The sequence below is a fragment of the Lagenorhynchus albirostris genome, chromosome 6, assembly GCF_949774975.1.
Source record: "Lagenorhynchus albirostris chromosome 6, mLagAlb1.1, whole genome shotgun sequence".
NCBI lineage: Eukaryota > Metazoa > Chordata > Mammalia > Artiodactyla > Delphinidae > Lagenorhynchus > Lagenorhynchus albirostris.
In genome coordinates, this window is record NC_083100.1 from 120185242 (window position 1) to 120201545 (window position 16304).

General features: G+C 54.6%; 1 protein-coding gene across 1 annotated transcript in view; it reads right to left on the reverse strand.

Moving 5' to 3' along the window:
- The window catches only part of GLI2 (GLI family zinc finger 2), a 247306-nt gene that overhangs the window by 55198 nt on the left and 175804 nt on the right, over nt 1–16304 (reverse strand). Inside the window, exon 3 of the mRNA XM_060151553.1 lies at nt 10176–10281. Coding sequence (XP_060007536.1) covers nt 10176–10281 — 106 coding nt within the window. The remainder of the gene's footprint in view (nt 1–10175; nt 10282–16304) is intronic.

Genomic DNA, 16304 nt, shown 5'->3' on the forward strand with positions numbered 1-16304 from the left:
TAAGAACTTCCCCACTGAGTGAAGCAACGAGTAAACGCTACTTTGCTTGTGTGGGACAGGTCAAGTTCACATTTCAGAAATACAGCTCCTGGAAGGGGAAAATGAAGGAAGGAGCTCACATGGTGCCAGACATATTTCTGCCCCGTGGGCCCTAGGGCACATAATTGGTGTAGCAATGCTGGCTGCATTGACGGAGGCTTGGAGAATGGCTGCAACAGGACTCAGGGGCAGGGCACTGCTCACGAATTCTCTCAGCCAGTGCGGACCAAGGCTGGCAGGAGTGACCCCGAGTGACAGCACCTGGGACACAGAAAAATCCAGCAAGAATGAATTAGGCTCAATAAATGGATGCATTCTGGGCACCGGCAGCAGCTTCCACCCGGAGTGAATGACACGGACTTGCAGAGTGGGAAAAGACCCCCCACCCCCACAAAGGCCAATCTGTCCACCAACACCTGAAATTTTACTGTTAGTGGTTAATTCCTTTGGATTGATTATAGCAAAGATAACACAGCGTAGCCCTAAGACCTACAATGAGATGCCTCTTCCTCTCCAAGGATAATCACAGCACAGAGAAGAGCTCAGACTTGAGGGTCAGATCTCACTTTCTGGCTGAGTGATCTTGGCAAGCCCTTAAATTCTGGAAAGCTCCAATTTTCTGCTCTATGAATGGGGGAGAGTATCACCCACCTTACAGGGCATTGAGAGGACTGGATCTAATATCATCTGCCCAGCACCCAGCAGAGGGCCTGGAATGAAATGTGGGTTTCCTTCTGGTGTCAAAAGGAGAGTGGAAAGAGCAAGCCATTGTCCAGCAATCACTGGGCACCAGGACCTGTCTTCTGTGCTTTATACTCACTCACTCACCTAATTCTCACAAGCGCCCCATGTGGGCTTACTGTTTTGTCTCCATTTTAGAGATGGGGAAACCGAGGCTCTGGAGGTTAACAGCCAGCCCAAGGATGTCAAGGGTATATAGATGGCATAGGACTTGAACCTTGGCCCCACCCTGTTCTCCTACATCCTGCGGGTGTGGGATGGGAACTGCCCAAGATGACCGGGGCCCAGCGGGTCCGGAGGGGAACCAGAAGGATCACCTCTCAACCCTGTAGGACCTTTCCACCGGGCAGTGCCTCCCCACGCCTGCTCTGTGCACCCTCCCCTGCTGTAGGCCCGCCTCATTTCTGCACATCAAGATTTGCTTCACTCCCGGGCCCCTCCTGCCCTCGGCTGACCACACGGGCGCTCTGCAAAGCCCAGAGTCACGCAGCAACCCTTCTGCGAGGGCCACCGTTCAGCAAACATCAAAGAGTGGGCCGCCTATCAGACACGCTCCTCATTAAACTTTTACGGACGGATTCCATTATAAATGAGCTGTCCGACCCACGCCGCTGAGCACGATCCTGGAGCTGGGGATCTGAAGCTCTCAGAGGAGAGAGGCTTCTGTAGAGGGGTCGGGGCGGAGAAGCGCCCTCTAGGGTCAAGCTACCCGGGTTCAAGTCGCCGCTGTGCTACTTACTAGCAGAATGTCCCTGGAGACAGCGGTCACCCTCACCATGCCTCAGTTTCCCCACATATCCAGCGGGAGTGACATGCTGCCTTTCTATGTGGTGTTGATGAGGGTCAGGTGACATAATCCAGAGGGCTGGACACAGGCTGCCGTGGCTGCATCTCAGTTAGTCTGAGCCCAGCATCCTGCCGCCCAGAGACAGGAAGGGACGTGCCTGGAGGTCTCTCTGAGGGCCACGCCCATCACCGGGAGCCAAGGCTCCACGTCTATCTATCACTCGGCCCTCAGACAGCCGAGGGAGGAGGGCGAGCTGCCCTACAAACTGCACAGTCCTGGGCTTTTCTGGGCTCCCTATCCACCTGCCGAGCAGTTCCTCTGAAGATGCGGTCAGCCACGTGGCTTTTAAGGAGCGCTCCCTGGAGACGGAGAGGCAGTGTGGGCCGAGGCAGGGGAGGACAAGGCCCCTGGTGGGCGAGCGGGAGCCCCCCCAGTATCTTGGCCCGGGATCCAGGCGGACAAACATGCCCTTTGGAAGTTTCCTCCTTTCTTCCATCTGTCGCTTGACAAACGCACGCACGTTTGCAGAGGGCAGAGAACGGTCTTCTCGAAACACAAACAAAGCCAGTCCTCTCTGAACCGTGTTGGGCCAAGAATCAAGAAGAAAATCTTCATGTATCTTTCTGCTCCCCTCGGTGGCTGGCTGAGGACAGAGTCGTCAGGGGCCCAGGACGACACAGGTGAGTCGCAAGCCGAGCCGACTGCGTGTTTATTACTCTCACGACGAGCCGGTGCCGTTCTGATGGAACACTGACCTTGGCAAAAGCCATCTTCAAATCCCCTCAGACCTGACCGTTCATGAGCTCAGCCAGCAACAGCCAAGAAACTACCTTCCTGAGGGAAGCGGGGAGGACCATTCCCACTGATATGCAGTCGCCAGGACGAGGTAGGGTCCGGCCATCCTGAACAGCTCTGATGGGGGTGGGGGGGGACAATGTACACGCGTGACGGAGTGGCCAGAAGATGGTGGGAAGCGGAGGCCTTCACACCCACCAGCTGGCACTCCTTAAAGTACCTGGGACTTTAAAGTACGTGTGGACTTTTCGAGAACTGATGGCTAAGTCCCGGAGCCATCTGTCCCCAGCAAGAGCCCTGCCCCCTTCCTTCTCCGTGCAGGGTGGCCTTGGCTGTGACGGCTGGAGCACTGCTCGCCAATTACAGCTCAGGATCGGGTGACCTTCAGGTCCAGAATCCAGGCAGGTGCTGGGGGTCGTGTATGTCAGAGGTCAGGTATGGAGACTGGCAAGTGGAGAGCGGCGGGGGACTGTCCTCCCTACGGCTCAGATGCTGTGGCCATCCCCTTCCCCCACCCCCACCCCCCTCCAGCATGCACACCTCCTTCCGCAGACTGAGAATATGAAGAGATTTAGGTCAACTCGTGGGCATCTGTGAGTGGGTGATGAGGCGGAACCAGGGGATGTTTAACACCCATACTGCAGAGTTGTTATCATGGAGAGAATGGGCCTAAAAGCCTGCGAGCTCTGACTCTGGACAACCAAAACACAGCTCTGGGCCCGCTTTCTTGGGTATAAAATAAGCAGGGTGGCCCCTAACTCTGGCCTGTGGGTGTCTATAAACAGGCATATTCCCAGGCCTCGCCTTAGCCTGAAAGAGCCAGAACTTCTGGGGTCGGGGCCTGGGAATGTGCATCTTTCAGACACACCCCAGTTCAGATTTTCAGCCAGGTTTGAGAACTGCTCCACGAGTTGGTGTCTCTAACCCTTCTGGGCTGCGAGCAGTTGGAATTGGTCCTCTCTGAAGCCCCAGGGCAGGGCTCGGATGGGAAGGACCTCACAAGCAGGGTGAGGGGTTGAGATCTACCCAGTCTCCTGCACCAGGAACACAAGCTTCTACCCTCCCTGCAAACACGTGAGTTGGTCCTGGCCCAAGGCAGCCCTGACTCCCGCACACACCAAGGAGGTAGGGGGGCTCCAGCTGAGGGCCCTACCGTGCCCCGCCTCAGCCTTGGTCCCCACGTTACCCGCTGAGCCTGTTTCCAAGGGGCAGGGGCAGGGGCAGGAGGGGATCCAAAGAGCTGTTCCCTGCTAGCGGTTACCAGGTGATGGAGAGACTGCAGGACATTCTCCCCTGCCCTTGAGAACGGACTCTCGGAGACTCAGGAGCACGTCCCCACGGAGGGGCAGGGTCACAGGAAAACCACACCTGACCAGCAAGAACATCCCCCAACCATCTGTCTCCCCATCACCTGTGATTTATGCAGGTGACAGGTGCCGCTCCACGAATCCTGTGTCATTTACCCTTCTGGAACCATCTGAGCATTAGTAAGCCATGCAAGGCCGGTGGTGGGTTTGCACCTCCAGGAAGGTAGCTCTGGAGAGGGCTGCGGGGTGGATGTCTAATAGGGAGCCGTCCAGATGGGAGGTACGGGGTGGGTTTCCACACCCTGGACCCACCGCCTGCTCCGCCCCCGTGCAGCTGCCTGTCGGCCGGTGTGCGGGCAGCCCTGGCCCGGCTCCTCCTCTGTCCCAACCACAGCGACAGCTGTAGCCGGTGTCCTTCCCACGCCCCTCCTTCAACAGCTCCTATGGTTACCCTGAAAATGAACCGGTCCACTCCCCCTCTGCTCCTGGTTGCCAAAAGGGTAAAGTCCAAATTCCTCAACTGGGGGGAAAAGAAACTCCTCCTCCCGCCATCCCCATTCTCCACCTTCCCGCAGCACGGCCCCCAGACAGCATCCTCTTCCAAGGTCACGCCACGGCCTGCTTCTGCCACAATGAACCTCCTTCTCTAATAACGACAGTAATCACAATCCTCCTTAACATCTATTGCATGTTTCCAAACTGTTCTAAATGCGCTCTTCCTATTACCCCATTTAATTTTCCAAATAACTCGGTAGATGGGGTAGCTACTATTATCATAAGCTTTTACAGATGAGAAAAGAGGTTCATCCGTTCAGGCTGGTCAGGTAGTCACATCCCAAGGCTGCTGCGTCCAGCGCTGGGGTTCAAGCCCAGGTGCCCGGGCAGGGCCGGGGGCGGAGCGCTCCGCCCGGAGTCACGCCCACCGCGGCCAGGCGAGCCAATGGGCAGTGGCCCCGGGCGCCAAGCAGTCGCAGAGGCTCTGGCGACAGGACGGGAGACGACGCCGCACGTCATTTGCTGCGCAACGTCTGCGTGATTAGACGTGTTTGGCGCCGGCGAGGAGGAGTGGCTACAGCAGGGGCTTGAGGACTCGGGCGCTGCGCCAGGCTCCGACCACACTGACCACCGAAGCCACAGCCAGGGGGCCCGTTTTCCTCCCAGGCTTTATCCTGTTTCCCACCTGGGGCACCCACCTGGGGGGATGAAGGGGTGGGCTTTCCAGGGCCCGAGGTTAGCCCTGAACACGTGCTGTGTCCCTCCTGTGGCCCGGGCAGGAGCCAACGGCCTCCAGGATAACGTAGAGTTGCTGGGAGCGCACCCCAGCCAGAGGCGGGCTTTGGGGGCTGGGGTGCTGGGCCCCTCAACACTGGAGCGGAAGCAGGCAGGCCTACCGTGCAAGGGTGACCTGGGAGGGTCAGTGCACCCCTCTGGGCCTCAGCCTCTGCATCGGTAAGATGCATACTACAGCCCCATGTCACGGCGCCGTCAGGAGGGGCACCTAATAGCACACGACCAGGATGCAGTGCAGAGCCTGGCCCCTGCAGGCCCTGCACAAATGATTGACACCTTTTATTGTCTTCTGCTGGGTGATGCCAGACTTGGCACTGGGGCTTGGTGATCACAAATGAGCCGAATAATGACATGCAGAGATGTCCGTGTTCTAATCCGGGAACCTCTGAATGCCACCTTCTATGGGAAAACGGACTTTGTAGATGGAATTGAGTTAATGATTGTGAGACAAGAAGGTGGTCCTGGATTTCAGGGCCCTAGAAGCAATCACTGCCATCCTTATAAGAGAGCCAGAGGGAGGAAACTCCTGCAGATGAGGAAGAAGTAGATGTGAGAAAGAGGCAGGAGGCAAAAAGGCGGTGTGGTGAGGGGCAGGGATCACAGGCAGCCTCCAGAAGCTGCAAAAGGCAAGGAAATGGATTCTCACCAGGAGCCAGAAGCTTCCAGGAGGAAACCAGCCCTGCCAACACCTTGATTTTAGGCCCAGAAGACTGACTTCTGACTTCTGTCCCCCACAGCTCTCTGAGGGTACATCTGCATCGTCTTAAGCCACCAAGTTGGAGACAGGCAGTTACAGCAGCAGGAGACAGCCCTACAAGTAAAGAGCCATCCAGGCCAGTGAGTGACAAGGCCATTTCCACAGGCCTGCTGGCCGAGCCAGCCCTCCCCTGCTGCCTGCCACCTCCACTTCCTGCTTCTCTGGGTGCCCCACCCATTCTCTGTCCTTCACTGGCCAGGAGGGAAGCAGGCCCCGGGATGGGACATGGCCTGTGTCCAGTCCTGACCTGGGGAATGGCAGAGCCTGGAGAAAAGTTCGGGGTGGGGGCCACCTCCCGGCCACAGCTCTCTACTAGCTCGGGGAGTGACAGTACTGAGGGCCCCTGACTCAGTGCCAAGGTCCTGCCTGCAGCCGGAGCATCTCGAGCGTGTAATGTGTGTGTGATGTGTGTAATGTGTGTAATGTGTGAGGGCTTCCCTGGTGGCGCACTGGTTGAGAATCTGCCTGCCGATGCAGGGGACACGGGTTCAATCCCTGGTCCAGAAGATCCCACATGCCGCGGAGCAACTAAGCCCGTGTGCCACAACTACTGAGCCTGGGCTCTAGAGCCCACGAGCCACAACTACTGAGCCCACGGGCCACAACTACTGAAGCCTGCACGCCTAGAGCCCGTGCTCTGCAACGAGAGAAGCCACCGCAATGAGAAGCCCGTGCACCGCAACGAAGAGTAGCCCCTGCTCGCCACAACTAGAGAAAGCCCGCGTGCAACAACGAAGACCCAACGCAGCCAAAAATAAATAAATAAATATATTTAAAAAAACCAAACAAAAAAACCCCCAAACAAACGGTGGGCCTATCCTAGAGTCTCTGACTCAGCAAGTCTGGGCTGCAGCCTGAGACTCTGCATTGCTAGCAGGCTCCCAGGGGAGGCGGCCGGTCCAGAGGTTTGGGGGCAGTGCCCTAACAAAGGGCTAGATGAGCTTTCATGAAGGAATCGTCTGGACCCATGCAGGGGACCTGTGGTCATACGTGTGCTCCCAAGAGCGAAGCCAGCATGTGGCCGAGGGCCAGGGCTCAGGAGGCAGTAATTAGATTTCAAACTCTCTCACTCCCTCAGTGGGGGCCCTAAGGATGAATTATTTAACCTCTCTGTGCTGCCTCAGTTCCTGCATCTGTAACATGGGGCTGACATGAAATGCATATCTTTTAGGGTTGAGAGGATTAAGTAAGATGAACACAGGAAGTGTTTACAGCAGAGCCTGTCCACAAGGTCAGAGTTATTTCAAGAAACGGCAGTCGTCAATGGTGACGTCTTCTTACATCTCTGTCGTTGCCCCTAGGTATGTGGGGACATGGGAGCCAGGATGCTCCCCTGCAGTGATGCACACCTGCCTGCACGCTCCTCCAGGGAGCTCTCAGCAGTGTGCATGTCTCTGACCAGCACAGGGCCCCTTGCGAGGAGCACTTCGCTGCAGGCCTGCCGTGCTCAGGATCTGTGTCATGGAACCAGCCAAACAGTTCTCAAGCAGAAAATCAGCCACTCCAACCCCTTCCTGGAAAGGGACTCAGCTCCCTTGATACTCATAGGATTCTCAGATGCTACCAACTGAGCAATTTTGGGGTGATCTACCAGCTCTTAAGAGTATGCACCTTCCAGAAGCCGCCTGAGCTGTGGTCTCAGCCACCTGCAGCTGGAGAAGTGTGGGAGGTGGGCAGAGGGCGGAAACGGCCCCACCACCCACCAGGGGGACACAGGCCTATCAGCCGCAGGTCCTAGTCAAGTGAGAACCAGCTACATGCACCAAAATAAAACGCAAAGATCCCAACATGTCACAGGGGACAACCTGAGGGGACTCCCAATGCACAAATCTGGGACAGTTTGAACAACACAATAAATAGTGACAGCAATACAGTATAACTCACAGAAGAAGACAAACATCCACACATTGATTTGACACAGATAAATGATCAAATAAATAGAGAAATGGGGGAGAAGGGACGGCTCCTCCTTACAGTAGAATTCCAATTAATAAATGTGGAAGGAATCACGGAAATAGAAAATCATCATTTGGCAAATACTAGACGTTACTGTTTTTGGCAAGAATCAACAACGGATGTTCAAGTGAGTAGGTGAAAATATGATGAGAAATAGGAATTTACATATTACCCAAGTATTGTCCCACAAGGAACTTGTAATTACAAAGGGATGAACTTTAAAGTGGAGAAACCCAGCGGACGTCACCGTAAGCAAATGATCAAAGTTAGCCATCTCCAGGGATGAGAAGTATGGTCGTCATAGGCCCCGACATGATGCACTAAGAGGGCACAGCACCACTTCTATGGGAGTATCCCCCCAGTGCATCGTCTGAATTTATCAGGAGGCAACACCAGGCAAACCCAAATCGAGGACATTTTATACAGTAACTGGCCTTTCCTCTTCAAGTCTCAAGGTCATATGTAAATTTGTGCAGCCACTTCAAAGAACGGCATGAAGGTTCCTCAAAAAACTGAAAAGAGAGTTGCCATATGATCCAGCCATCCTACTCCTGGGCATATTTCCGGACAAAACTCTAATATGCACCCCAATGGTCATAGCAGCACTGGTTACAATAGCTGAGACACAGAAGCAACCTAAGTGCCCATCAACAGATGAGTGGATAAAGAAGATGTGATACATATATACAACGGAATATTACTCAGCCATAAAAAAGAATGAAATAGTGCCATCAGCAGCAACATGGATGGACCAAGAGACTGTCATACTTAGTGAAGTAAGTCAGACAGAGAAAGCCAAATACCATATGATATCACTTATATGTGGAATCTAAAATATGACACAAATGAACTTATCTACGACACAGAAACAGACTCACAGACATAGAGAACAGACTTGTGGTTGCCAAGGGGGAGGGGGTGGGGAAGGATGGAGTGGGAGTTTGGGGTTAGCAGATGCAAACTAGTTTATAGAGAATGGATAAACAACAAGGTCCTACTGTATAGCACAGGGAACTATAGTCAATACCCTGTGATAAACCATAATGGAAAAGAAAAAGTGTCAAGGTCATGAAAGGCAAAAGAGACTGAGCCATGTCCTGGATTAAAGATGACAAAGGAGTTATGACAACTAAATGTAAGGGCTAAATCCTGAACATAGATTAAAAAAAGGACATCCACAGGCAACTGACCAAATTTAGATAAGATTTATGAGTTAGTTAATAACACTGGACCAGTCTCTGGTTATGTAAGAAGTGAACATTTGAGGAACTGGGTGAGGGTATACGGGAAGTCTTTGCACTATTTTTGCAAATGTTTTATGTCTGAGATTATTGCAACATACAAGACCTCTTGAAAAAGCACACAGAAGTCCCAGATTTGCCTTGTCTGGGGTGAGCAGCGGGTGTCCCAAAATAGGAGTCACCTGCCCCCCTCTCAGGCACAGGGCTTTGAGTATAGTGGGGTCTCAGTGAGTTTTGACTGACTTTACTCCAGCGGGAGCTGGGAGAGGGAGTGGGGGTCTGTCTTCAATGGGTGGAATGCATGGAGGGTGTCGATGGCTCTCAGAGCAAAGCTCAGAGCCCGCTGGACAGAGTGTGAAGACACCTCATTCCAATGCTACAGTGTGGTAGGAATCCAGGGAAGGACCCCCACTCAGGGTGGGCTTCCAAGAGGAGGTGGCCCCTGAGCTGAGGCTTCGGGACTCTGGAGGAGGTGGTCAGGAGGAGGGGCCGTTCCAGGCAGGTGGGGCAGTAGGGGCTGAGACCCAGGTACAGGTGGGCTAGAACCATAATGGCAGCTTGGTATGGACAGGTCAGGTGTCTGGGTCGAGAGGCGGGTGTGGGGCGCAGTGGAGATACAGGGGGTGGGGTGAAGGATTCAGCCTCTCTCCTGGAAGCAAAATGGATGAGGTAGCAAGGGGTCAAGTCTTGGAGTCATAAAGACCAAGAAAAGTGACATCAGCTACGGGCTCCGAGACCCTGGGTGGGAGTGGAGAGGGGCAGGAACAGGTCTGGAGAGAGACACACAGGGGACACAAGCCTTCACTGGGGGGGGGGGTGTTAGAGCAGGGAGTAGGAAAGGCCCCAAAGAATAACCTTGAGCGTGTCCTTATCAGTAGGGTTACCCTGTAATTCACTGTCCAAACTGGGATACTTGAGAGCATGAAAGGGGGGCGGGGCACTATGAATGATTATGTTGGGACAACGTGGATCCAAAGTCACGGTACTTATATGGGGACTTTGGTCTGCAGGGCGTCCTCACTGCCTGGATGGGGGAAGAGCCTCAGGGCGCTTGTGGACACACCAGGACCCCCTGCATCCTCGGAAGCCGTGATGTGGCAGATGGGTGCGCTTCCTTCTCAGGTAACCAGAGGGGAGCTGAGGTTCACACCCCACAGTCCCCCTTCACACCGGGTCAGCGCACGCCAGGGTGACAGAGGTGGACGACGCTGATCAGGAGCTCGGACCAGAGGGACGGAGGCTGGGGCAGCGGGCGGACTTACCCATGCACACCGTGCACAGAGTGAGGCTCGTAATGGTACCTTCCCTCCTGGTGTCGCATGTCAATCGGGAAGGGGGCGTGGAACGGTGGCAGGAGATGAGTCGGCACTGCGAGGGGAGAGAGAAACAGGACTTCAAAAACTTTTCCCCTCCCTCGAAAAGCACTTTTCAAAGGGCTTTAAAGCTCAATGAATTTCAGAGCAACAGCGCTCGGGACAGGGGGGCTCCGGGGTGCCTGGCTATCACACACCCACAAAGGGGGATGAATAAATAATCAAAGTCAGCCCGGGAACCCTACATCCTTCACATAAAAGATCCCCAGCTGCGCTCTTGACAAAGACAAGCAGCTAAGCGCTCTTTGAACTCGGGGAGATGACAGACTTGGCCACAAATCAGGGCTGACAGAGCCGACAGGCTTCTGCCCGTCCTGGCCTTGGCCGGGCGTGGCACCCGCAGCCCCGGGGCACGGCCTCCGGACGCTGCGGCCCCCCACGCTGGAGGCACTGACCTAGAACTGTCTGTGGAGGCAGGGCCAGCTCCCGGCTGCGGCCAGCCTCAGGCAGGCCAAGTGCCACAGAGCCCCGTCCTGCGGGCAGCCCACAGTGGACACTTCTGTGGGTCTGTGAATGCTCCAGCTCTCAATATGCATTACGGACCCCAAGTGCATTGGCCCCCGGGATGCCCATGCCGACACACGAGACCTGGTTGCCAGAGTGCGTCAGCCTCCTGTCTGCACTTGGCCTGTGCAGATCATGACACTTGTAAGGAGGCTCTTTGCTAATTTAAAAAAAAAAAAAAATTCCTGGGTACCCTGGAGGCAAGCAAAATTATAGGCCTTAGGAAAACAAGGCTCTTGAAAAAGTAGTTACACGGGGAAAAGGGCTAAGATTTCTCAGTCAGCTCTTGCTCAGGCTGAGGACCACAGGCCAGTGAGGCTGACTGTTGAGTCTGAATTACTCAAGAGGTTAAAGAAATCCGGCGGGTTCGTTTCCCACACATACAGGTCAGCTGACTGCCAGGCCTATGGTGGTAAATGCACACGGATGATGTTGCCGACTGCGTCTGTGCAGCAGATCCTGGTATTGTAAGCGCTACAAATTCCTTTTTGATTGTGGTCAAATACACATAACATAAAATTTACCATTTTAAACCATGGTTAAGTGTACAATTGAGTGTGCTACCACCATGCATCCCCAGAACTCTTTCCATCGTCCCCAACTGAAACTGTCCCCATTAAACACCAACTCCCTCTCCCTCTCCCCTGGCCCCTGGCGACCACCACTCTCCTTTCCGTCTCTATGGATTTGACTCCTCTGGGGACCTAGTATGAGTGGAATCACACAGTATCTGTTGTCTTGTGGCTGGCTGATTTCACTTAACGTCCCCAGGGTTCATCCACTGTGGCATGTGTTGAATTTCCTTTTTTTCTTTAATATATTTTTATTGAACTACAGTTGATTTACAATTGTGTTAGTTTCTGCTGTATGGCAAAGTGATTCAGTTATACATATATATATATATTCTTTTCTCTATTCTTTTCCATTATAGTTTATCACAGGATATTGAATATAGTTCCCTGTGCTCTACAGTAGGACCTTGTTGGTTATCCACCTATAGGTAACAATTTTTATCTACTAACCCCAAACCCCCAATACATCCCTGCCCCACACCCCACCCCCTTGGCAACCACCAGTCTGTTCTCTATGTCTGTGAGTCTGTTTCACAGATAAGTTCATTTATATCGTATTTTAGATTCCACATATGTGATATCATGTGGTATTTGTCTTTCTCTGTCTGACTTACTTCACTTTGTATGATAATCTCTAGGTCCATCCATAACGCTGCAAAAGGCATTATTTCATTCTGTTTTATGGCTGAGTAGTAGAATTTCCTTTTTTAAGGCTGAATAATATTCATTGTATAGATATACCACATTTGGGTTATCCATTCACCTGCCAATGGACACTTGGGTTCATCGCTTATGAATTTTTAACAAGAGGAAACCTTCCTCCTGATGTTTAACCTGAATTTTTACATATTCAATTTTATCTTCCTAATTCCACAATCCTGACACCCTCCACGGTGACTGGGAATAAAGAAAGCAAATCCTCTCACTCTGATTAAATCAATTTGCCAAACCCTGACTCCACAAATCTTGGGCTCCGAGGAGACCTGACACTGGTGCGTTGCCCCATCCGTGCAGTCGGGCGCTCCCTTCCGGGGCTGGTGATTGTGGGAATGACCACCTCTTCTCCCCTTAGGCCCGTGTCCTCTGAGGAGGTGAGGCTGGGCGTGCAGCCGTGACTCTGAAAACGGTGACAGGAGGACCGGCCACCCTCTGGGAGTCAAAGCTGCTGCGCACCAGCTGCCTGGCTTCAGGCAAACTCCGTTACCTCTGCATCTCCCTGCGTCCATCCAGAAACAAGTTAACATCAACTACTCTTAGGGTTGCCCTGAAGATAAAACATTCCTGCCGAGAGGTGCTTGTGCACATAAGAAGCACTCTGTACGTGTTACTGCTGCTGATGACAATTATTACTAATGTTTGGAGCCCCGCAGTCCATAATCCATTTACTGGCTGTGGGGCAGGGGACAAGTCACCCTCTGCTCCCTGCAGACCCTGGGGAGGGCGAGGGCCTGCTCGCCTGCTTACAGCCTGGGAGACAAAGTGGACTTCCCCAAATCCCCAGGGGAGTCAGCAGGGAAGCAGTACTCACCTCCCCAGACCTGCAGGAAAGAGCCTTTATGTTTTTTTTTGTTTCTGTTTTTTTTTTTTTAAATGCAGCCAGGCAGACCAGATTACAGTATTGTTAACAAAATAAACATGGTTTGCTTTTGTCTATTTCTGTTTCCCTGCATATCCAAAAGCCGCCTGAGGCAGCCAGGGTAGGTGTTACTGTGCCCATTTCACAGATGAGGAAATGGAGGCCAAGGGTGATTTCAGCCCAAAGTCATAAGCTGAAAGACAACAGAGCCAGGAGGGGAATCCAAGGCCCTGGATGGCTGGGCATGGGCTTTTCCCTCTATACCACCCCAACAAACACTCCGAGGCTCCCTGAGTGCAAGGGTGATCCCGGGGTCTTTCTGTCCCGACCTTGCTTATGTGTCACATTTAACAAGCGCTCACACAGCACTGGGCCCTGCTCTCAGGGCTTGCAAACAGCAACTCCTGGGTCTTCACTGCAAGCTCAGGCTGCACTCACCCCAGAATTCCTAGTCTTTCCACCGACCATTCTCCAGCGCCCTGGGATGCTCCTTCCCCTGATCTCGAACCTGCAGAGGTTGAAGAGGGTCCCCTGAGGCCCCAAGAGCCCAGACCTTCCCCTCTGCCCCACCAGCTATAGCAGTGCTCTTCTCAGAAGTAATGCAACTTCATCCAGGTCTAAAGAGCAATAAAACCCCCAGGAAGGAAGCGCTCATGGTAGCTGACCTGGCAAACATGAAGCGGACATGGCACCGAGGTCACCAGGCTGCTGCACAAGACCAGGCTGTGCGTGTGTGCGTGTGTGCGTGCACGCACGAGAGGTTGGGGAGGAGGACCCTGGGGCTTCCCAGCATAAGGGACAGCCGCCTGCAGGGTCCTGCTGCAGCTGGGGCTGCCCTCTCCCTTCTGCCAGGTGCCGGGGTGCAGCCTGTGAGCTTACGGGGGCAACGGCTTCCTCTTTCTCAAGTCAGGGCCGCAGGGCAGGACTTCCCTCCGCCCTGCTGCTCCCAGGATGGCTGACACCCATGGAACGAGCAGGCAGCAGGGGCTCTGGCCACACACCTGCACCCCACCCTTACCGGCTTGGGATCCTCAGGACGAGCCTGGGAACTCGTGTCAGTGGTTCCTCCCATCTGGGCAGGGATGTGTCGGGTCGGCCGGCAGCTGGAGTGTGGCAGTCCCCAGCTGGGTCAGGAGGGGACGTGCCTCGGGTGCTCATCCTTAGTGACGTCAGCTGCCTCGTGGGGCTTTGCTTATAGCGTCTCGTTTAGTTTGGCCACTAACCCTGTCCTTATCCCCATTTTTCAGGAAAGAACATCAAGGCTCAGAGTGGCATGTCTGTACCTCTAGGTGAGCCACGATCAGGCCGCTGGTGACCGCTGGTTTCACCGTCTCTCTGCCCTCATCCCCGTGTGCTTTCCTGGAGCACAGCGCCTGCACAAAGCTGGCCCTCAGCAAACAGAGCCTGAGTGCGTGCTCACTTCCTACCCAGCAGCTCCCAGTGTTGGTCCAGGATGGGGCGCCATGCCTCCCATCAGCCAGAGTCCAACCCGGGGACCTGCTGTCTGGACCCCTCTGCCCACCTCAGAGAACCACCGGACCATTCACGTCAGGGGGGGCTACCTCTGGGCACAGTCACTGTAGGAACAGCCATTCATTCATTCGTTCACTCATCCGCCTGTATCAAGTGCTTGCTGTGTAGCAGCACTGCTCCAGCTCCTGGCAGGGCGGTCACAAAGCTGCCGCCACAGAGCTGTAGACATTGCTGGAAGAGGGCACAGGAGCAAACCAGAAATACATTAATACCCTCACATCAGGGCGCTGAGAGTAGGAAGGAAACCGAGTCGGGCAGGGAAACAGAGGGGGCTTGGGCGACGCTGGAGAAGTCAGGGCTCTCCGAGAGAGGGTGCGCCTGGTGGGGCGAGGCCAGCGCAAAGGCCCAGAGCCTGGTGGGGGGAGGCTGCGCAAAGGCCCAGAGCCTGGTAGGGGGAGGCCAGCGCAAAGGCCCAGAGCCTGGTGGGGGGAGGCCGTGCAAAGGCCCAGAGCCTGGTGGGGGGAGGCCGTGCAAAGGCCCAGAGCCTGGTGGGGGGAGGTCAGCGCAAAGGCCCAGAGCCTGGTAGGGGGAGGCCGTGCAAAGGCCCAGAGCCTGGTGGGGGGAGGCCGTGCAAAGGCCCAGAGCCTGGTGGGGGGAGGCCGCGCGAAGGCCCAGAGCCTGGTCGGGGGAAGAGCTTGGTGATTTCAGCACAAGGCCACCTGGGCTGGAACAGAGGGGTGGGCTAGGAGGTCCTATAAGCCCGGGCAGCAGGCTCTGGGAAAGACTTCGGGATTGTTTTCTGGGAGATTTGGGAGGCCCCCGGGGGGTTCTGGGTAGGGAGTCACGTGCTCTGATGAAACTTTTCAAAAGGCCGCATGAATAGAGTCAGGCTGAGGGAGGCCGGGCATGCGTTAGCCAGGAATCCCAGGAGAGCCCTGCCACCCGGCGGCCCTGGGACTTCGGGGACATTCTGTCCCCTGTCTGGGTCTCACATTATCCTTTCGTACAACGGGGATTAGATGAGCTCCAAGCGCCTTCCTCCCAGATCCTGCTGTTTGTGAAAGGTCACCCGCTCCCCGGGGAAGAGCCATGCTTGTCCCAGCTGGTGACTCAGTGAGGCTTTAGGAGGGGTCCTGAGCAGGTCACGGGGCGGGGGGGGGGCAGGGGGCACGTGCTGGGCACTGTTTCCTCTTCATGGTCCTGTCTGCACAACTCACTGACCTAGCGGCCCTGCTGAATCCGCTCAGCCCCTGGCCCCATCACCTAAGCCAACCGTCTCTGGGACCAGCTTTGCACCACAAGTAAACTGAGGGATGAAGGGTGACGCTGGCTAATCTGAAGACTCAGGACCCTCTCAGACCAGCATGGACCCCTGCCGGCCCCCACGGCCCTGATGGAAACATTCAGCGGGGAATGCTCTGCCCAGAGTCGATCGGGCAGGCCAAGGAGGCAGAGGTCCCACTCTGGACCTTCTGCGAGACAGCACGCCACCCAGAGGCCAGCAGCGGCACCCAAGGAACATAACGAAGATGAACGGAAAGAACAAGGCGGCCGGCCTTCCAGAAACGTACTGAATGGGACCCGTGCACACGCTGTTTTCATTGTGGCCTCTTTTTTTAAGTAAAAAAAAAATCCAAAGTAAATCATGTCCTTTCAGCATGATGGGGGGGAACACACACACACACACACACACACACACACACACACACACACACACACACACACACACACACACACACACACACACACACACACACACACACACACACACACACACACACACACACACCCATATGCCATTTCAAAGAAATGGCTCTCTTTTTAAGTTTCTGAGGAGGGAACTCTAAGATGGGAATTTTCAATGGATCTCCCTGCCCCCTCTGAAAAAAATGC